Below are 21200 nucleotides of genomic sequence, written 5' to 3'. Positions count from 1 at the left end.
CCAGGGGCAGCATATACCCTCTATACAGGGCTGGGGACCTGGGGGTTGTCCCTATACAGAGCTGGACAGCCACGGGTTATATACACGCCCTATAGAGAGCTGGGGATCCAGGGGTTACCCCTATACAAAACTGGACTCCCGGGGATTACATATACCTCCTACATGGGGCTGAACAGCCAGGGGCAACATATAGCCCCTATACAGAGCTGGGGACTTGGAGGTTATATATACCTCCTATACAGGACTGGGGACCCGGGGTTATCCCTATACAGGGCTGGACTCCCAGGGGCAACATACACTGCCTATACAGGGCTGGGGGTCACCCCTATACAGCGCTGGACTCCCAGGGGTTACCTATAGCCCCAATACAGGGCTGGACAGCCAGGGGTTATATACGCTTCCCATATCCAGCTGGGGACCCAGGGCTTATATACATCCCTATACAGAACTGGACATCCAAGTGCTATATACCCCCTATAGAGTTGGAGAGCCCTTATACGGGGCAGGATGCCCAGGAGTTACCCCTATAGAGAGCAGGATGCCCAGGGGTTATATATAGCCCCTATACATCCACAGGTATCCAGCATTTAATTACTCCCTCTATAGAGCTGGATACCCAGGGTTACATACAGCCCCTATATAGAGCTGGGCACCCAGGCGTTACATACATCCCTATACAGAGGTAGAAATCCAGCTGTTACTATACCTCCCCTACTGGGATATATATATATATACAAGGCACCCAGGCCTTATACATCCCCTTTGGACTCTGGGCGTTATCTATACCCTTATGGAGAGCAGGACACCAGGAGTTACCCCTATACAGACCAGCACTCCCAGGGGTTATATATAGCCCCTGTACAGAGCTGGGCCCCTGTGACTTATATATATATATCCCTATAGAGAGGTGGACACCCAGGGGTTATATATACCCTTATATGGAGCAGGACATCCAGGAGTTGCATATACCCCCTATATAAAGCTCCTTATACAGAGCAAGACACCCAGGGGCTATATATACCCTTATATGGGAGCGGGACATCCAGGTGGGGTATATACCCCCTATATAAGGCTCCTTATACAGAGCAAGACACCCAGGGGCTATATATATATACCCTTATACGCAGCGGGTCATCCAGGAGTTGTATATACCCCTATACAGAGCCAGACACCGGGGTTATATGCACCCCTATATAGAGCTGGTACCCAGGACTTTTATACGCCCCCCGTACAGCCGCGGACGCCCCGGGGTGGCCCGTCCAGCCCCCCTATACAGCACGGACACCCGGGGCTCCGCAGCCCCCTATATCCAGCGGTTAATGCCCCCTACCCGGGGTTACGCATCCCCCCACGCACGCCCTATAGCATCCATACCACCCCGCGTCTCCAACCCCGGGGCCAGCGACACCCCGTCCCCGGGGCTGGCGGCCGGCGCGAGGGCCCCGGGGACGGTGGGACCCCCGGGGTGGCTACTGCTTGTCGATGGCCCCCTGCTCGGCGGCGCTGTCGCGGGGCGCAGCCTGCGCCTGCCACGCCGTCTCCTTCAGCACGAACCAGCAGTTCCCGGCCCACAGCAGAAAGTTGATGAAGCCGAAGAGCTGGGGGGGGGGGGGGGGAGAGAGGAGAGACCCCCCCACAGCGGTGGGGGGCACCCAGGGGTGAGCCCCAGCACCCTGGGCATGCGGGCGACCCATGTCTCCCATGCAATCGGTGCACCCCACGCACCCCGTGCATCCGTGCAACCCCTGCACCCCGTGCAACCCATGTCTCCCATGCAATCTGTGTACCCCACGCACCCCGTGCATCCATGCAACCCTGCACCCCGTGCAACCCATGTCTCCCATGCAATCGGTGCACCCCACGCACGCTGTGCATCCATGCAACCCCTGCACCCCGTGCAACCCATGTATCCTGTGCGCCCCGTGCACCCCATGCAACCCATCACCCTGTGTGCCCCGTGCAATCTGTGCAGCCCGTGCAGCCCGTGCACCCCATGCATGCATGCAACCCATGTGCCCCATGCGACCCATGTATCCCATGCACTCCATGCATGCCGTGCAATCTGTGCACCCCATGCAACCCATGCACCCCATGCACCTCATGCACCCCATGCATCCATGCAACCCGAGCCCCGTGGGGCCTGTGCAACCCATGTATCCCATGCTCCTCATGCACCTCATGCACCCCACGCACCCCATGCACTCCGTGCACCCTATGCAACCCATCACCCTGTGTGCCCCATGCAATCTGTGCATCCCATGCGCTCCATGCACCTCGTGCACCCCATGCACCCCATGCAACCCACGCACCCCGTGCACCTCATGCACCCTTTGCAGCCCATGCACCCTGTGCACCCCATGCAACCTATGCACTCCATGCACCCCACGTGCCCCATGCACCCCACGCGCCCATGCCAGGGGCTGCATCACCACCGCCCCCCCCCCGGCGTGGGGGTCCCCTATGGCTGGGGGGGTCTCACGGGGGTGCAGGAAAGGTCCCACGTCCCGTGGGGCCAGCGTGGAGTCGGCACCGTGGGCACGGAGTGCGTGTGGGCGCGCGTTTCCACCGCCCTCTCCCGGCTGAGCTCGGGAATCCGGCACGCGTGTGCGCACACGAGGGCCCGTGCGTGTGCATGCGTGCACGTGCCTGTGCGCACGGCGTATTCATGTGCATTTTCACGTGAACACGCGTGTGCACGGGTGCGTGTTCATGTGCAGGGGTTCGGCAAGCATGTGCAGGCGTCCACACGTGGGGGTGTGTGCACGTGTGCACGCACGCGTGCATGCACACGTGCACACGCGTGTGCCCCCGCAAGGGCTGCGAGCCGCTGAGCTCTGCTTGAAGCCCCGTAAATCTCTCCCCCAAGCAAAGAAATAAATGTATGTGCCCATACGTGCGTGCCCAGATGTACGCCCATGTGTGAATACGTGCGCGTGCGTGCCCGTACCCCGCGCGCGCGCGAGCATCGGCGCGCCCCGGCGCCCGGCTCTCACCACGGAGATGTTGGCCAGCCCCATGGCCGGCGTGGCGCCGGCGTTGCAGACCACCTCCTGGCCCTGGCAGACCGCCATGGCGGCGATGAGGCTGGCGGGCCGCGTGGCCGCCTTCACGTCGGTGAGCCCCTTGCCCCACGCCGCCGCCGCCACCAGCCAGAAGAAGGCGAAGCAAACGGTGATGCAAAAATCCTGTCGGGATGGGGACACCGGGCTCAGCCCCGGTGCTGGCGGGGAGCGGGGCAGGATCCGTCCCGTCCCCCCCGAGTGATGCAGCCGCCTTACCGCGAAGGGGAGCTTCTTATTTTCGCCGTAGAGGGAATGAAAGCGCAGGTAAAGCACCAGAGCCGCCATGGCGTAGAGGAAGGAGAAGACCCCCAGGGTCACAAAAAATTCGGCGGGAGCGGAGAAATCGCCGACGAGGTGAAGGGTGCGGGATTCCGGCTCCTCCCCGCAGTCCGGCATCTCGAAGGGGATCTGGTATAACCTGGGATAGCGGGAGCGGGGATGGCGGGTGGCCCCGGGAATGGAGGGGACGATGGGGACGGCTTTGCCGCGCTGGGGTGGTCTCCCGGGAGGGAGGGCACGGACCCGCTGCCAGGACGGAACCTGGAGCCTTTGCCGTGGTCCGCTGCCCCGGCACGGTGCCAGCGGCCGAGGGAAGGGGTTAAAACCGTGGCTCACGGCTGGCCCGGCTCCATCCCGGCCTTCCCCGATTAACGAGGATCCCCCCGGATGGCGTCAGGAACCGGAGCCGGGCGATGCCTGGCGGTGCTGGGGGGTGCAGAGTCCCCAGCCGGACGCGGCACCTCCCGGTCCGCAGGGAGCGTGGCCGCGGTCCCACGGGGGTCCCGGCAGCGGGGATGGGGTTTAACCCCACCCCAGCACCCCACGTCCCCCCCGCAGCTCGCTGCGGAGCCACGCCAGGCACCGGGCCGCGTTCCTGGGGGGGTGCGGGCTCAGTGCCCCCCTCACCTGAAGGGGTACCCGAATTGGACAGAAATGGCGCTCATCTCTTTGGTTTCGCCGTCGCATCTCACCGTCGCCCCGGTCTCGCCGCTGAAGGAGCCGCAGGCCCCGAAGGCGAAGATGGCGAAGAGCTGCGGGAAAGGAGGGGGGAGGGAGGCTCGGGACCCCGGGGACCCCCCCACCCTGGGGTGGGATGCACCCAACCCGCCCCGCTCCGGCTTTGCACCCCTCGGCGCTGAGTCACGGCGGCTGCGGCGGTGCAGGGCGAGCTGCCACCCCGCAGCTGTCGGCCTCTTGCGCCAGCGCCGGGGCTGCCGCCGGCACCGGGATTTGCGGCCGGGGGGGTGAAATGCGGCAGCGGTGAGGGGCGATAATTCCGGGAGGGGGGCAGCAAAATTAATTCATTTAATCCTTCTTAATTTTAGGCACGGTGCTGAGTGCCGGAGCGGGTTTCCAGCAAGCCGGGAGCATCCCCACGGTGGGACCCCATCGGTCCCCCTTCCGCCGGAGCCACCGCTGCCATTTCCCGTTCCTCGGCGCTGAGCCGCTCTCGTCTCCGGCGGAGGGTGCCGGGAAAACGCGATTCCCAAATAGTTTTCTGGCAACTCATCCCGGCTGAGCTCGCGGCTTCCCGGGTGAAGGGGGGAAGCGGAATGGGCAGGCCTGACGCCGTGGGGATGGGCAGGCCCGTGTACGGCACCGACGGTTGAAGCAGAAGCGTTGGCGGCCGCGCCGGGGATTTCCCACCCGCTTTCAGTTTTGGGGTGTCTGTGTGCGCAGGGCCTGATCCTGCACAGCGGCCCCAGCGCCTCCCCGGCTGGGATTATCCAAAGCAAAGAGCCGCGGGATGGGGGGAAAAGCCCCCTTGATCCGGCTCCTCCGGGTGGGAGATGCCCAAACGGGTCCAGCCTCGCAGCCCGGGGCTGAGCTCCCACCCCGTGCCTCAGTTTCCCCAGCGCCGGCACCGGGGCGTGGGGCGGGCTGGGAGCCCCCCGGCCACGACGAGGCCGTGCGGCAGAAATGCCGCCCTGAAATCCAATCCCGGAGCCATTCATAGCACGGCCGGGCCGGGGCCGCGGGCGCTTGGCTCCCCCCGTCGTCGGGGTCCCCCCTCCTGGGGCCCGCTGACCCCCAGGCCCCCTCCCCGCCCACCCCCCCTGTGCCCCACCCCCCCGAGCCCGTGGGAATGATGGGGACCCGGCACCCCGATGTCACCGTCCCCTCCGGCACGGCTGGCCAAAGCCACCTGCTCAAGGTCACCGGGGGGGTCGCGTGGCCCGAACCCAGGCGCGCGGGCGGCCTCGCACCCCACCTCCCCCGGAGCCCCCCCAGGATGGGGTCCCCACGCCCGGGGTGCTGGGGTGGAGGACGCTCCGGAGGGGCAGGGGGGGTTCAGGGTCCCCTTGTCCCAGGGGGGGCTTTAGGAAAGCAATGGGACACCCCAAATCTGGGGGGGGGGGGGGGGTGCTGGACGGGGGTCCCCGGGGACCAGCACCCAGGGGTGCTGGGGGGGTCCTGGCGCCGGGCTCAGGCCCGGGATGGCGGGGGGGACTCACCCATTCCAGCACCTTGATGAAGCCCAGGGGCTCCTGGAGGCGGCCCCAGCGCACCCCACCCAGGACGCGGTCCTGCGGGGAGAGAGCGGCGGGAGCCGGGGCGGCACCGGGGGCTGCACCGGGGGGGGGGGGGGGGGGGCTGCTCCGGGGGACCGGGGGCTGCACCGGGGGCTGCTCCGGGGGAGCGGGGGGCTGCTCCAGGGGGCTGCTCCGGGCGGGGGTCTGTACCGGGGGACCGGGGGGGGCTGCTCCGGGGGAGCGGGGGGTGCCCCAGGAATTGCCCCGGGCGGGGGGAGGCTGCTCCGGGGGACCGGGGGCTGCACCGGGGGCTGCTCCGGGCAGGGGGGCTGCTCCGGGCGGGGGGGCTGCTCCGGGCGGGGGTCTGCACCGGGGGACCGGGGGGCTGCTCCGGGGGGCTGCTCCGGGCCGGGGGGCTGCCCCGGGGGACCAGGGGGCTGCTCCGGGGGACCGGGGGGCTGCTCCAAGGGGCTGCTCCGGGCGGGGGGGGCTGCTCCAGGGGACTGGGGGGCGGCACCGGGAATTGCCCCGGGCGGGGGGGACGTGCCCCGGGGGACCGGGTTGTTGCACCGGCCACGGCACCAGAACAGCGGAGGGCTGCACCGGGACACTGGGGGGCTGCACCGGGGGTGGCACCGGGCGGCGGTAGCGGGGGCTGCACCGGGACACCGGGAGGCTGCAGCAGGAGTTGCATGGGGGGAGCGGGGGTCGCACCGGGGAACTGTGCCGGGGCACCGAGGGGCCGCCCCGGGAGGCTGCCCCGGGCACCGGGGAGTGGGGATCACACCGGAGCCCTACCTGGAGCCGGGGAGCTTTGTCGGCGGTGGCGGGGGCTCCGGGCTCCGACATGGCCGGGCCGGGGGCGGTCGGTGCTGCCTCCGCCACCCGCTGGGACCGCTCCGCTCTCAGAGCCGCCACCGGGAACCCCACAGCCCCCGGGGCGGGCAGCACCGCCCCGCCCTCCGTATGGCCCCCGGCCCGCCCCCGGACACCCCCGGGACAGCCTCCCCCCCGGTCCCTCCGCCCAGCGAGGACCCGGCCCCCAGCGGGATGGGACCCGCCCTGGAACGGGACAGGGAGCCCCGGGGACGCGCCGACAGCCCCGTTACCGGCCCCGTTACCGGCCTCCGGCCGGTAACGGGGCCGGTAACGGGGCTGTCGGCACCGCACCGGGAGCTGGGTGCCTGCACGGTCCCGCAGGACCCGGGGGCATCCCGAGGTACCCCCTCCCCGGTACCCCCTTCCCGGTACCACCGGCCCGGTACCGCCGGCGCGCCCGCCTCGCCCCGCCCCTTTAGCGCTCTGGCCACGCCCCCTTCCCCATGACCACGCCCCTCCTCTCCCTCCCTCCAATCCCCGCCGCCTCACCGAGCCCGCCCTCCCCATTCACCCATTGGTTAGACGTCGGGCGGGGAGGACCAATAGAAAGGCGGCGCGGGGGGAAGTGGAGGGGAAGGGGCGGTGCCTGCGCGCTCGCTGACAGGAAGCGGCGGAGCAGAACCGGGCGAGGGCAGCGCGGCCCTCCCGCCTCCGCCGCCCGCCTGCCCCGCGTCCCCCCGCGCTCCCCCGCCGCCATCGCCATGTTCCTCACACGTTCCGAGTACGACCGGTAAGTGCCCTCCCGCTCGCCCCCGCCGCCCCTCGTCCGGCCTCTTCCCTACGGCCTGCGGCTGAGTCACGGGCCTGCGGCCGGTCACCGCCATCCCCATCCCGCTAGGCCTTGGCCGGCGCCTCTCGCCTGCGGCCGCCGCGGGGATGCTCTGAGGAGATGGCGGGGAGGACTGGGCCCTGCCTAAGGGCCTCTGCTCGTCCCCCTGCCCGGGGCCGTGGGGGTTCCCGCCTCGCCGGGCGCTGGTGCAGCCGCCCCCTCCCTGCGGCGGGCCCTTCCCTTTATTTTTACTTTCTTTAGGTTTTAGGAGAGCGCATTTCTGTTAAATACAGGGGAAGGGAGGGCACGTCCCGTGGAGGCTTCCAGTGATGGGGGTGGTCCCATGAGGCTGTAGTTTATCTTGTTAAATGCCTCCCGAAAGCAGGGGGCTTTTAAGCAATCCCTCGGAGGGTTCTGCGTGTGGATGGAGCCGCCGGCGCGGTGGGTGCGGCGGGGAGGGCAGGGTGTCCCCCGCCTTGTGCGGTGGGGCGGGAGGGCGGCGGATGGGGCTGGCGTGTGGGGAGGGATGGGGTGCGATGGGGCGTCCAGAGAAAGGAACGGGCCTGCGCTGGGACAACAAAATCCTGCTGTCTCCTGGTGCTGAGAGAAGGCAGGCGGTTTGGAGTCCGAAGGCTTCCAGCATCCACGGTGCGAAGTGTGCTGTGGAAACAAACCTCCTCCCGACCTGTAACTAGACCTGCTGGCCTTCCTTTTGTTCCCTTTCTCCGTAAGCATCCTGAATCCAGACCCTGGCATCCTGAATCCAGACCCTGCGTGTGTCGGCTCCGAGGGTGACGGCCTCCGGGGGAGCCGTGACGTCTTCCAGCTGCCCCTCCTAGGTTACCTGTCCCTGGCATCGCCCTTCCCACCATTGCTTCTGACTAAAGACCTGCATTTCTCGTCAGCCATCAGTTTCCTGTCCTTTACGCCATCTCTGATGTTGTTCTTGCAGGGGTGTGAACACTTTTTCTCCGGAGGGGAGGCTGTTCCAAGTGGAGTATGCCATCGAGGCCATAAAGGTATCGTCAGCTCCGGTTGCCAAACTGTGCCGTTAAGGGCTCTTTCAAACCCAAAGCCTGAGTTTGGTCAGAAATAAATCGGGCAGGTTCTGTTCGTTCGGGCTCTGGTCTCGCTCTGCAGGGTTTGGCCGGCTCCCAGGGCAGTACGCAGCGCTGAGCCGGAGCTGCTGCCTTTCCTCATAGGCGCTGCTCTGGCAGCTCTTTGGCAGCCTTTCACCTACGGTTTGTGGTGGGAGAGCTGCGTGCCAGCGTTCGATTCTTTCCATCCAGCCAAACCTCCTGAAACTCTGCTCTTCTATGGGTCGTGAAGAGTCAAAAGCCATCGATTTCCCCCAAAATGCAGAGGAATGTTGCCCTCCCTCTCTCCTACCAGCTGATTTGCCCCCAAACCAAACACAATCCGAAGATGCTAATGACGCTTTTGATCCCCAAATCAAACCTATGAGAAGCTAATGTTGAAGCGAGAGGTCCTGGATGCCCGTACGCCGTGGCTCTGCCCGCAGAAGTTCACGCTGCCAGCGCGTCGTGCGCTTCATGTCCATAAACGCTTGTCTAAAGAGCAGAGGAGCGCTCTGCTTTCTCTTTGCCTCCCTGAGCTAATGCTTTATAAAGATGGAGTTCCTTAAAAAACCCCAAAGTGGCAACTTTTCTCTCGCTAGGTCAACTTTCCTTTTCTTAGCTCGCCGCTGTTGCAGCTTGGAGTGGTCACTGTTTGCTCAGGTGAATTTTTAAACCTGAAGGTAAAGGTTGTTATGAGCAAACTAATCTATCTCTGCAGAGCCAAGTGGCCTTTCTGGGGTGTTAAGTGTTCTTAATTGATAAATTAAGATAATTTAGTTTCTGAGAATATGGGCGTTGATTGGGAATAAGTTTAAACTTGGGGGAGACTGGTCGAGTGGTGAAGCGAAGATGCTCTGAGCAGGCCTGTGTTTGGACTGGGGAAACAGAGGGTGCTGGCTTTATCTTCCCTGTGCTGCTTTAGCTCGTTGAAGCACTACTTAAATGAGGAGGCAAAAAGTAATAATGCTTATTAAGGCATGGGGAAGTAAAAAAAAATCTCAGAAGGATGTCAGTCACCATGCTGACTTTATAATTACAAATACATCTGTGAGAGTAGCAATCATACGGAAGCCTTCTGGCTTCTCCCTTTCTTCCAGATCAGCCCATAAGCTTAGCAACGAAATCGCCGCAGCTCGGGCGGCTCCTGCGACACGTTACGTGCGGTGCCCGGGCGTCAGGGCTGTAGGAGGAGTTTTTATTCATCTGCTGTAGCTTCATCAACAAAAATACATCTGAAATGACATCGGGCGTCCCTTCTTCCCTTGGGGTTTGTGCGCAGCTGCGGCAGGCTGCGCGCTTAAAGGATGGGAGCGTTGGGCAATGTCTAAAACCGTGAGTGCCTGCGACGGGGGGGATTCCCCTCTGCCAGGCCTGTGGCTATAGGTGTAGCTACCTGGGGAAGCTTGCCGTTAAAATGATACCGTGTAGCCTGAATTTGGGTATTTGGAGTCAGCATCTCCACGCTGCAGCTGGTACAGTTATTCCAGTAAATTCCGCAGCATGGAAAAGCTGCAAGTGCTGGGAGCGAGGTAGGGGCTGCCGGGAGCCCCTGAGATCTGGGCCCCCCACCTCGGCTGGGCTCGTGGCCGTGGTGACACCGCGGTGTCCTGCAAGACAAGGGTAAAATTCGCTGCGGTCTTGGCTGTGGGTGATTAACTGCTGCCTGGAAAATGGTACGCGAGCAAAATGCTCTCGTTCCTGTTGTAAATTTTGTGGGTACGAGGACACTTGGGAGAAAAAGAGCTAATGGAAAAAAAAACGCTCAAGCCAGAAGTACAGATGCAGTCAGAATTAAGGCCGTTGTGTGAAATCCTCCTGTCTCTCTTTAAAATTTAATTTCTCTCTTGCAAAGGAAGATTTGCAAGGCCTTTTAAATTCAAAAGGCTTTAAGCTGTAAAAATTGATGTTGCTCAGGGAAGAGATTAATGACTTGCAGCAGCCCTGCTGGGTTCCGATGAACTAATCAGCTGGGAAGTAGCACGGCTTTAACCTCTCCAGTTTCCTAGTTCAGGTCATAACACTTAAAATTTGCTGTGCAAAGCCAGAGCGCCTTGCGGGTGGGTTTCTGTGTTGGTGATGCGATTGTCTCCAAAACAAAACGCCTACAAATAAGTCAAAATCAGCATTGCACCGCTTATATTTACGCGAGCTGTCGCGGCTAGACCCCGCGGCGGTGGTTAACTGCGTGGTGGTTTTCAGCTTGGCTCCACGGCCATTGGGATCCAGACCTCCGAGGGCGTCTGCCTGGCTGTGGAGAAGAGGATCACCTCCCCGCTCATGGAACCCAGCAGCATCGAGAAGATTGTAGAAATCGATTCCCATATAGGTAAGGAAAAAGAAGAGGAGCTTTGGGTGCTCCTCTGGTACAGCCCTGGGAGCATCCCTCATGTTTTGGAGATAGATAGATATAAAAAATAAGACTCTGTCCCCTGGGAGTTTCAGAAGCTGCGTTTCAGGGCTAGCCTTCCCCGCAGGCAGCTCTGCCGAGCTGAGCGGGAACGCTCATCCCTCCCAGTGAACACCAGGTCCTGGTCACTGGTTTTCCAGGCTCCAGGCCAGCAGGACATAGTTACAGGAGCAGGAAGAGGCAGCTGAAGCACCCCCCCACCTCAATGACCTCCCTCATGAAAGCTCATCCCAAATTTAGATCGGAGAGGGCAGGGAATTACTGCAAAAGGCTTGACTCGAGGCCAGTTTCCCCCGGAGCACTAATGTTAGCCTGTACCCCTGCTCGCAGCAGCCTCCTGCACCGTGAGGGGGCCCGCGACGGGCTCATTACCAAATATGTCGCCCTGAAAAGCAGGAGACCTCCAAAATACCCATCTTGCCGATGACACGGGTCACGGAAGGAGCTCTTGAAGAGTCTAATTTCCTCCTCCCGTGTGCTTGCGATCCAGCCCCTCTCTTCCTGGCGCAGGATCTGTGCTGGAGGCTCCAGCTGCATCCTCCCAAGCTATGGCTTAGCCAGCCCTCCCCACGGAGGGGATGAATGAGTTCCCCCTTCCCAGCAGGTTGTGTTTCTGTCCGTTAGCTTCTCTTGGAAAGCCTCAAATGTGGCTCCTTGAACCGGTTCAGGTTTGGGGTGGGTGGGAGGCGTGACTGGGAGAGCTCGGTGAAGTACCTGCCCTTCAGCTGGGCGTCCATCCTTGCTCTTGAGCAAATCTGTTTTGACCCCATCCTCTTTCCTTTCCAGCAAGCTGCGGTGCGATGCTGCTGCGCGCTCCCACGCGGGGACCCGCTCCGCCCCACAGCCTTTTGTATTTCACCGTGGGCTTTGGGAGGTCTGGGGGAAGAGCGCATCGCAAATCATCGGTGAAACGATGCGTGTTTTTTTTTTCTCTCTCCAGGGTGTGCCATGAGTGGCTTAATAGCCGATGCAAAGACTTTAATTGACAAAGCAAGAGTGGAGACTCAGGTAAGACTTGGCATTTCTCTTCTTAAAACAACAGCACCAGTCCCGGGGGCATCTTGGAAGTCTCTGGCGTGGGAAGAACGTTAGAGGAAAGGAGCTGGTGTGGAGTGGGAGGCTTGCGGGGAGTGTAGCTTCCCTCACAGGGCTTTGGCAGAGCGAACGGGGAGTCTCCCCTGTATTTTTTTTCTTCTTTGGTATTGCACGTTTGGTGGGGATTTTACGGCAGGTTCTCCAGTGGTCTCTTAGCACTGGCAGATGTGCCCCAGTGAATGCGTGGGGCTGCGTTTCTAACTTTGTTTTGACAAAAGACTGGGTTTATTGGTTATATTTTTGACCCCTTAAATTTACTCGGTGCCTCAGGTACTCAGAGGTCCCAGGTACAAATCTCTGCGCTGTAGTAAAGGCTTTTTCTGTGGAGTTTTCCTGCATGCCAGCACCCCTTCTGTCTCTGGAGAACCAGATTATCCCAGCATCTCTTTCTGAAGCGATGGGGTTAAGTGCTCCGGCCTTTTCCCTGTTGGCATCTCAAGGCCTAGGTATCCCAAGGCTTCTGGGGGATCCCTGCACAAAATTCCCAGCTTGTTCCGCACTTCCCGCTCTCTTCCTGGTGCTTGCAGCTGAAGGGGCTGTGCCCTGGGTGCCGGCAGCCTGCCTGGAGGGAAGTTGAGGCTACGCAGGGTGTCGCTCCAGCTCGCCACGTGAACGATCCAGGATTGTCGTATTTTGGGAGCAAGGTGATAATTTGAATATCTTTTTTTCCGCAGAATCACTGGTTCACCTACAACGAAACCATGACCGTGGAGAGCGTGACACAGGCCGTGTCCAACCTGGCGCTGCAGTTTGGGGAGGAGGATGCAGACCCAGGGGCGATGGTGCGGAGCTGGGGGTTTCTCTGGGGAGGTGCTGTTGGCTCTGACTTCGCCCTCGGCCTGTCCTAACCTGTTGGCTCCTTTCTGTTGCAGTCTCGTCCGTTTGGTGTCGCGCTGCTTTTCGGAGGAGTCGATGAGAAGGGACCCCAGCTGTAAGTTCTGCTCTCTCTACCAGCTCTGGGAAGAGACAAAACCTCTACTGAAACTTCCCAGGACGCTTTAATGGCTTGATTCTGGGATTTTACTTAAGCCAAGCACTTGGGGTTTATCCCATTATGTACCCAATGTGTTTGTTAATGCTTTTAAACCCTTCCGCACGGGCTGCGGCAGCCTGAGCGCTGGCTGCTTGTTTGGGGTTGAAGAGAATGCTGTGTCTTCACTGAATCTTTGCTTTTTTTTAATGTGGTTTCCTGCGCAGGACGGAGGCGTGAAAGCTCTCCTCGTCCCCAGTTTATTCTTACCTTTCCCTAAAGGACTAGCAGAGCCACCGGTAACATAATATGTGGAGCCTGCTGTGACATTCCTTGGGGAGGTGGTGGAGTGCCTGTAACCTGAACTCCAGTGCTTCAAACACTCAGCCTGCACTGGAGGTGGGAACGGCTCTGCAGAGCCAGCCCAATAAGGTCTCCCCATGGTCTCCCTCCCAGGAGGAGTAGTGAAAACTTGCTGGCTTTAATTAAAAAAAAAAAAAATATAAGGGGGAAAATAAAAAGGAAAATGATTCTGCTCTGAGCATGGAGGGCAGCGTCAGGAGTGTATAGCTCTCCTTCTAGCTTACCAGCCTGGCGTGGGTCTGTGGGCGGCTCTTTCGCACTCCTCAAACCTTGGTCACCTCCTCTGCATGCCAGGAGGAGAGACCTGCCGCTGCGCTAATCGCAGCAGTCCCTCGAGGCCGCTGGGCGTAAGGGAGGAGGCTGGAGGCAGCGAGGGACTGTCGCTCCTGAGGAGCCCTCGTTCTTCCCCAGCTCAGAGCTGTGCAGGGAGCTCCAGGGAGCGCTATGGGTCTGGTGGGAAAGCCCTTGGGGTGCCACGGCATGGGATGGGGTGCAGCGGCTGTTCACTCTCACCCATGTTCCTGCAGGTTTCACATGGACCCGTCAGGGACGTTTGTTCAGTGCGATGCCAGAGCAATCGGCTCCGCCTCGGAAGGCGCACAGAGCTCCCTGCAAGAGGTTTACCATAAGGTAAGGCCACACCTCGAATGCTGTGCTCAGCGCTGGGCCCCTCACCCCACGAAGGCCATGGAGGGGCTGGAGCGTGGCCAGAGCAGGGCAGCGAGGCTGGGGCAGGGGCTGGAGCCCAAGGCTGGGGAGGAGCGGCTGGGGGAGCTGGGGGGGCTCAGCCTGGAGAAGAGGAGGCTGAGGGGAGCCCTCATCGCTCTCTGCAACTGCCTGAAAGGAGGCTGGAGCCGGGGGGGTCAGTCTCTTCTGCCCAGTAACAAGTGATGGGACGAGAGGGAACGGCCTCAAGCTGCGCCAGGGCAGGTTTGGGTTGGGTATTAGGGAAAAACTCCTTCCCCCAAAGGGCTGTCGGGCCCTGGCCCAGGCTGCCCAGGGCAGGGGCTGAGTCCCTGTCCCTGGGGGTGTTTAAAAGCCGGGGAGATGTGGTGCTTGGGGACATGGTTTAGTGGTGGGCTTGGCAGTGCTGGGTTATGGTTGGACTCAATGATCTTAAGGGTCTTTTCCAACCTGAACAAGTCTATGATTCTAAAAGGCTGCATTGGGGTTGACATCTCACAAGTTAAGGTACCTGACGACCTACCAGGATCCTCTAGTTTCCTTCCCGATGAGTGATTCACAAGACTCTTCTTGCGCTATAGAGGAGGTGCCCGAGCTTGTCAGGGTGGGACTTGGTCCTTGGCAGTCGATCCCGTGATTAGATGTCAGGGCTGAGCTGCTGGATGAGGATCTCTACACCGAGGAGCGCTGCTACCAGCAGCTTCCCCCTAGGCTGCAGCTGGAACACGAGACCAGTGTCTGAGACGCCGGTCTCTGCCTCTAGCGGGTGATAATTAAGACCATGTCAGGAAGTACTCTATAAATAAAAGAACTGCGATACGAATGCTGCCGGTTGGCATCAGGGCTCAGTATGGATGCAGCCTGAAGCGTAAGGAGCTAAAGCAAGCGGCTTCGTTTCACCAGATCTGTTAAGCCAGTTAATGGCTTTTACGCTGCACGTGCTGGTCCTATTCAATATGAAATAGAAACTTTCTTCCCTCCACGAGGAGGGAGCTGCCCATTTTGTGTGGTAAGAAACCAAATACTGTAATGAAAAGCACAATTGGTGGTGGTGATTGCTGTGAAGACTTCCAGCCTAAGACTCAAAACCTGAATTTGTTCACCAGCAGAACTGGCCGAGTTCTGGGCTCCATGGCTTGTTAACCATCCTCCAAGTGCAAAGTTACTGCAAACACAGCTATTGTCACTCTTTGAACGTTGCATGGCCCCCCTGGCTCCGGGTCCCCCTCACGCAGGGATTTAAGTGATTAAATTGGCACTGGTGAGGCCGCCCCTTGAATGCTGTGCTCAGCGCTGGGCCCCTCACCCCACGAAGGCCATGGAGGGGCTGGAGCGTGGCCAGAGCAGGGCAGCGAGGCTGGGGCAGGGGCTGGAGCACAAGGCTGGGGAGGAGCGGCTGGGGGAGCTGGGGGGGCTCAGCCTGGAGAAGAGGAGGCTGAGGGGAGCCCTCATCGCTCTCTGCAACTGCCTGAAAGGAGGCTGGAGCCGGGGGGGTCGGTCTCTTCTCCCCAGGAACAAGCGCTGGGACGAGAGGGAACGGCCTCAAGCTGCGCCAGGGCAGGTTTGGGTTGGGTATTAGGGAAAACTTCTTCCCCCAAAGGGCTGTCGGGCCCTGGCCCAGGCTGCCCAGGGCAGGGGCTGAGTCCCCGTCCCTGGGGGGATTTAAAAGCCGGGGAGATGTGGTGCTTGGGGACATGGTTTAGTGGTGGGCTTGGCAGTGCTGGGTTAACAGTTGGACTCGATGGTCTTTTCCAACCTTAACGATTCTGTGATTCTAAAGCATGAAGGCTTCTGCCACGAGGGAGTCCAGCTTTTTGGAGCTCACACTGGAGCTTGTTGGGGGGAACTGCTTGATAGACAGTAACTGGTGAAGGGTAATGGACCCTCGCGTCCCGATCCTGACAGTAAGGTTTGTGTGCCCAGATTAACAGTTCTTAAGCTTTATAAAAAGTTGCACCGAAGCAGAAGGTCGCCATCCTTGCAATTGTCACTGTCCTGCCTGAACATTGCGCTTTGATCTCTTGTTGATGCTGTAGATAACTTGATAAGCTTTTAAATTTGCTGCCAGTGACAGCTTAAAGGATTTGAGAAGAGCGGGAGGGAGAGCAGCAGGCTTTCGCAGTCAGAGGGGTAACGTACAAGTACTTGCTTGAGTGTCAACAACGCAATTAATGAGTGATTTGTTTTACAGTCAATGACGCTGAAAGAAGCAATCAAATCTTCCCTCGTCATCCTGAAACAAGTTATGGAGGAGAAACTGAATGCAACCAACATTGAGGTAACCGTGACTCCGTTAGCGGCGTGTGATCGTGGCTTGCGGCGCTTGGCGTGGAGCAGATGTCCGCGCTGCCTGTAGTCTTTGCTGCCTCGGTGCAAATCCCGCTGGCTGCGCAGTGCGTGGCTCAGCAGTGTCTTGCGTTTTAAACGTCCAGGTGAGAAAGCTGCCCGTTTGCTTTCTGGAGAGGAGGATTGCCTCTGCTTCTAGAGCTAGGAACGAGTTGGTGGAGCGGTTCAGGCCTTCCCGAGCCCACGGCTGGCTGGCTGCAGGTGTTCTTGCGCTTTCAAGCTGCCCGCTGTAGCATGGCGTGTGGCATGTTGGAAAGGTCGGAGCTTTCTTTTGACTTCCAGAGGCGTGCGGCCTGGCCCTTTTGCCCGGCTAATCCACGAGTGCTGGCGGAAGCGATTCTGCTGGGGCTCCCTGGGCGCGGGCTGGAGCCCCTGCTGACCTTAGGCAGGCCGAGTCAGGCAGCGGGAACCTGTCGTGCCAGCCGGATTGCTTTTTCTTCCCCTGGGTTTAGCCATTCTTTTTTTCCCTGGTACTTGTAATATTAGAAGGAATGAAAATTATACAGCTTCTCGACTTGCTATATTCAGTCTTGGGGCGGTGCCAAAAATCTGTTGGCCAGGAGGAGCAAAGAGGTGAGGCCTCCAGCAACGAATGCGCTCCTCTAAACTCCAGCTTTTGCCCGCAAGCGGCCAGGCTCGCCGAGCTCGGCTTGACCCGAGCGTGCAGTGCTCTCGGGGATCCCCGCAAATATGGTGGTACCTGTCCCCTTACACCCTGCTCGTTAGACTTGTGACGCTTCTTTTTCAGTAGCAAAGGTAAAAACCCTTCCAGTTTGTTAGTGATAATGGATAGATGATGAGCAAGGCTGGCGTATAGAGTTTGCTTCTATTTCTGGCGGGTTATGAGACACTAGACCTTTTCAAATCATGTCATTCCGACTCCTGAGCTGCTCTTCTCCTGCCGTTCTCCCATTCCTTTCCTCTGAGCGCTGGGAACCCGTTTCCCAAACAGCCTAAAAGTGTGCACCTCTTCTTTTTTTATTAAATACTGCTGCTGGGGACCCTTCCTGACATGATTAACCAGCTTCCTTTGGGGGGGAAAGGGCCGACAGCACCCTGAACGCTTAGACGCTCTGTCCAGAAGCGATGCCAGCCAGCTGAAATCTGCTTCCCCCGTTGCACTCCCAGCCCGCGCTGATCGGTTCTCTCTTGATCAGCTTCAGATCTCTTCTGGAAGATCCGCGGTACAGTGCGAAGACGTTGAGGCGGAGGAGCGTGTACAGTATCCTTATGTCATGTCCCCGTTTAACAGGGCTTAACTGTGCTTGGCAAAGCCCTGAACGCGTTGAGGAATCATATCAGGGTTAAGTATGAGAAGAATGTGCTGAGGATTAAAAGGTCTCTATTGACTCAAGTCACCCTTCTGGCTGAAAATCTTCTACCTGAAGTAGCTGCTTTGCTTTCTAGCCTTTTAGAAGTATGCGGTGCCCCGGTTTATTTACTCTAGCTGCTTCCCCCTCTTGTTTTTCCATCTGGCAGCAAAGAGAAGGGGCGAAGTGTGGTCGTAGAAGAGTTAAATCCATTGGCAGCAAAGGTCAGGGGCCTTAAACAATGTTATGCTTTCAAATTAATTACTTCCCTGTGAAGCCTGGAAGGGAATAGCTGAGTAAAGCTGTTGTTTGTAGGGAGAAGGTGAGGCACAGGTTTGAGCAGATGTGGAAAAGCGGAGCAGTTGGTGTCTCCGAATACTTATTTTGGGTTTTGGGGCGCATATATGCGTGTGGTCAAGTCCGGTTGGGTCTAGCATGGGGCCAGTGCCCATACAGGCGATTTGAGGGGCCTAAAGTGGCATCTGCAGGTGCCTCTGACTTCTCTGAGAATGCCAGGTAAAACCTGGGCTGTCGGGCCTCTCGGGCTGAGCGTTTGGGACGTTTCTCCTTGAAAAAGGCTTATGGCTACCCTCCCTCTGCCCCAAAAGCATCTCTGACCATCTCATGCTGTTTTATGGGTGACCTTACAAGCAGAGAAGCCTAGGAAGAGCTCTGGGATTTGCCAGGACCCTCTGCAGCTCTCCTTCAGCTTGTTGCAACCAAACGCTTTGATTCCCGAGGAGTCGGGATACGTGCCGGCTGCCTGCGAGCGAGGTCTGGAGCATCCCAGCTAGCTCCTGCAGCTTTCCGACTTGCCCGCCCGCGGCAGCTGTCTGTATCTTGGGCTCTCATGCCGTGAGCTAGGTGCGAACCAAAGTCCCGCTTACATTCCTCTCCCAGTCTTGTCGTTCAAGTATCTCTTGTTCTGGAGCTCGCCCTGTGAAATGTCTCAGCTGTCTGCCCTGGCCGCTGCCTCCCTCCGCTCCTGGCAAAGCGGCAGGGCGGAGTGTGTTGTCCCCCAGCTTCGTCCCTTGGGCTTTGCCTTGGAGGAGATCTCTTGGGCCTGCTTGTGCAGGGCGCCGGGCAGCTGCAGGGCGCACCGTGGCTTGCTTATTGTCACAGTTTGGCGATCAAAATGCAGGTTTGCCTCTGCCTCTGTTTCCCAGAGCTAACCCTTAGCCCCCTTTGGAGTGTTTCGCTATCTCGGTTCTCTTAAGGCACGTAATGGGCCAGGATTTGTACCCTTGGCTGGTTACTGGAGGAGAAGAGGCACTTCTGCTGAGGACCACACTGAACGGCAGCAAGAACCGCCCCTCTCCGAGGAGCGTTTGATGAAGGACTCGTATTAACCGGGTCTTTTTCCCCAGCAAGCAGAAGCAGAGCCTGCCTGTTCCCAATAGATATTCCCTGCTGCTGCTACTATGAGGAGACTGAGTCAATTAAATGCTATTTCTGCGGCAGACAGCTATTTTAGGGAATCAAAGAGCGTGTTACGGGGTGGAATGATCTTGCTGGGCTGGCAGATCAGGCAGCCGAGAAGGAACAGCTGCTCCGTCTGCTGCGGCTGCTCTCTGTTCCCTGCCCCGTGCTGTCACTTCGCATATGCAGGCGCACTTAACCCCTTGCTCCTTCTCTTTCAGCTTGCCACAGTGGAGCCCGGGATGAAGTTCCACATGTACACAAAAGAGGAGCTTGAAGAGGTCATCAAGGATATTTGAAAAGGCGAGAGAGACTCCCTCAAAGGCTCGTTCCCCCCTGATCAAAGCGAACTGACTCTCGGTTCCTTCCAGTACCTGTGATTTTATTTTCCAGCAGCATCTGTAATTGCTCTTCTTAGAAGGCTCTTGAGGTTTTTTTACAGTTTCTGTACATAACTGATCTCTACAATAAGAGGAAATGAGAATAAATCATTTTGTTACGCTATCCTGGGTTCCTCATCGTCGAGGTCTGAGGGGGGGGGGGAACGACACCATTTAGAGCTCAGATTGGGGGCAGATGAGGGCAACATCTGCTGCTGAAATCGGTCCCGGGTGAAGCAGTGCCTGCCAGGTTTGCGGCGCTGCCTGCGCCGTACGGCGCTGCGGTCCTTGCCGGCTGTGACAGGAGCAAGTCTCCCTCTCGTGGAGAGCGTGGTGATATCGCATCAGGAGAGCTAGGTATCGTTTCGCACTAGTTTTGAAAAATATTAGGATTTTTAGATTTCGCACCCCTTTGGTGCATCCCCCCATCCTTCTCCAGCCGTTTTTGTCCATAACGGCTTACCTGGAGCTCCGACTCCTTCCCAGGGAAGAAATCCATAACCAGGCTTGGGGTTTGTGTTTCCTTCTAGTGGGAGCCTGCAAATATCCGTAATAATGGTGACAGACCAGAGCCCCCCCAAGCGGGAATGGGTCTGGGGTTCATGGGGCAGCCCCTTACCTCTTAAATTGCGCAGGTACCACTTAATTTTGAGAGTAAGTCTCATTTTGACCGGCAAACTCCTGCTCATCCACTTTTGTTTCTCGTTCTCCAGCAGATGTCTCTATCCTTGTCCTCGAAATAGCATCTGAGAATCGAAGACCAGTCCGATAAGGGAATAAGCTGAGATTTAGCAAAGTATTTTCCTACAAAATCATGCCTGCGTGGTCAGCGTGGCGTCGGGCAGAGCCAGCTCTGCCGTGGCCCCGGCAGCTTGCTCGGGGTGAACGCTGGCAGGCGGCGGAGGCTGCTCCGCTCTCTCCTATTTTGAGAAATTACAATTTCACCCTGAACAAAACGCTGTCTGCTGTGGAAGAGACAGATGTGGCCTGTGCTGCTGCTGGGGGGGGGTTGCGCTGGTAAGCGGGGACATTTCCAGTGTTATTTTGACTGAAATCAGTAATTTTTCCTCTTGGTTCACCCTAGGGATCCTCCGGCGGCTGTTCTGTCGCTTGGCAGAGCCAAATGGTCGCAGCAAACTGCGGCCGATCTCGCGCCTGCCAGCCTCCACCTTTTGCAGAAGGGAAAATGCCGATCCTATTAATTTTTTCCTCTCTTGCTGTTGCCAGACAGACGCAGGAAGGGAAGCCAGGTCTTCGCGGCTGAAAGATCAGTCCTTGGCTAAGCTCAATTTTCAGAATAGCCGAGAACCCTCCTCTCGGGAGTTCTGTGAGTTTCCCCTCTTTGCGTAACACTCGAAAGGGATCAAATTGGATCATCGGGCGATGCCCGAGGTCGTGGTAGGGGTTGAATACACCACCTGTACCTGCAGGCGGAAGAGCAAGCGGAACAAATCGTTAGTTAATAGACTTTACCCTTTGGGGAGACCTTCCTTGTAGCCTAAATGCGGGGAAACGAGCCTGGCTGTGGCTCTGCCAGCGTAGCTTCGGAGCGCCGTGCCCGCTCTCCGTACCGCTCCCCGTCCCCAGAATGAATTTGAGGCAGCGATGAGTGCGGCTCTGGCGCGGGAGCTCACCTGGCCTGAATATCCAGCAGGCCGGGGTGCTATCCAGGGCACCGCCCCAAGCCTCACCCTCATAAAACCACCCTGTAACTGAAGCTGGGGCTGCTGTGTGTGTGGAGGACGAAAACACCCTTTATCCTGAGCGTCCTTCAGGGTTTTATATTGTCTCAAAGCTCGGTCGTGTTCCCTTCTCCTTTGGGCAGGAGGTTGATGGGTGTCCCGTGACAAACCCTGCTGTTCGGGGAGGTGGTGCTCGGTCTGGGTTTGTTTTTGTCCTAGGAAAGACAAAAAGCTAATTCTTCCCAACGTGGCAGCGGGCAGAAAATGGTCCTTTATGCCCT

General features: G+C 58.9%; 2 protein-coding genes across 4 annotated transcripts; one reads left to right on the top strand and one right to left on the bottom strand.

Annotated features, from left to right (window-relative positions):
- Positions 1 to 1194: 1194 nt before the first annotated feature.
- Positions 1195 to 6520, bottom strand: SYPL2 (synaptophysin like 2). Of its 3 annotated transcripts, none has more exons than XM_087761900.1 (6): positions 6335 to 6520; positions 5519 to 5590; positions 3969 to 4093; positions 3279 to 3480; positions 2994 to 3185; positions 1195 to 1598 (listed from the first exon to the last, which is right to left on the bottom strand). In XM_087761900.1, exons 1-6 carry the CDS (start codon positions 6383 to 6385, stop codon positions 1470 to 1472), a joined length of 771 nt encoding a protein of 256 aa, XP_087618026.1. In that variant the 5' UTR covers positions 6386 to 6520; the 3' UTR covers positions 1195 to 1469. The 3 variants fall into 3 exon arrangements, with proteins under 3 accessions (XP_087618026.1, XP_087618027.1, XP_087618025.1); XM_087761901.1 differs by having other exon boundaries at positions 1195 to 1541; XM_087761899.1 differs by lacking the exon at positions 1195 to 1598 and having other exon boundaries at positions 1802 to 3185.
- Positions 6521 to 6999: 479 nt separating this feature from the next.
- Positions 7000 to 19361, top strand: PSMA5 (proteasome 20S subunit alpha 5). Its single transcript, XM_009464192.2, has 9 exons — positions 7000 to 7145; positions 8137 to 8203; positions 10463 to 10589; positions 11611 to 11678; positions 12440 to 12547; positions 12638 to 12696; positions 13626 to 13728; positions 15974 to 16060; positions 19079 to 19361. The coding sequence occupies exons 1-9, from the start codon at positions 7117 to 7119 to the stop codon at positions 19154 to 19156; spliced, it is 726 nt and encodes a 241-aa protein (XP_009462467.1). The 5' UTR covers positions 7000 to 7116; the 3' UTR covers positions 19157 to 19361.
- Positions 19362 to 21200: the final 1839 nt, after the last annotated feature.

The sequence above is a fragment of the Nipponia nippon genome, unplaced genomic scaffold (assembly GCF_047370975.1).
Source record: "Nipponia nippon isolate SJK-2023a ecotype South Korea unplaced genomic scaffold, ASM4737097v1 scaffold_25, whole genome shotgun sequence".
In the NCBI taxonomy this organism is placed as follows: domain Eukaryota; kingdom Metazoa; phylum Chordata; class Aves; order Pelecaniformes; family Threskiornithidae; genus Nipponia; species Nipponia nippon.
Note: the sequence above shows the minus strand (reverse complement) of the source record. Positions and strands in the feature narration are given on the sequence as shown.

What these genes read in the sequence shown, in the direction of transcription:
- SYPL2 (XM_087761899.1), bottom strand. Translation starts at nt 6,385, where the DNA reads ATGTCGGAGCCCGGAGCCCCCGCCACCGCCGACAAAGCTCCCCGGCTC. An exon ending in ACAAAGCTCCCCGGCTCCAG is followed by an intron (nt 5,591 to 6,334) that starts GTAGGGCTCCGG and finishes CTCTCCCCGCAG; the next exon opens with GACCGCGTCCTGGGTGGGGT. An exon ending in ATAAGAAGCTCCCCTTCGCG is followed by an intron (nt 3,186 to 3,278) that starts GTAAGGCGGCTG and finishes CCATCCCGACAG; the next exon opens with GATTTTTGCATCACCGTTTG.
- PSMA5 (XM_009464192.2), top strand. Translation starts at nt 7,117, where the DNA reads ATGTTCCTCACACGTTCCGAGTACGACCG. An exon ending in AGAAATCGATTCCCATATAG is followed by an intron (nt 10,590 to 11,610) that starts GTAAGGAAAAAG and finishes TTCTCTCTCCAG; the next exon opens with GGTGTGCCATGAGTGGCTTA. An exon ending in GATGAGAAGGGACCCCAGCT is followed by an intron (nt 12,697 to 13,625) that starts GTAAGTTCTGCT and finishes ATGTTCCTGCAG; the next exon opens with GTTTCACATGGACCCGTCAG.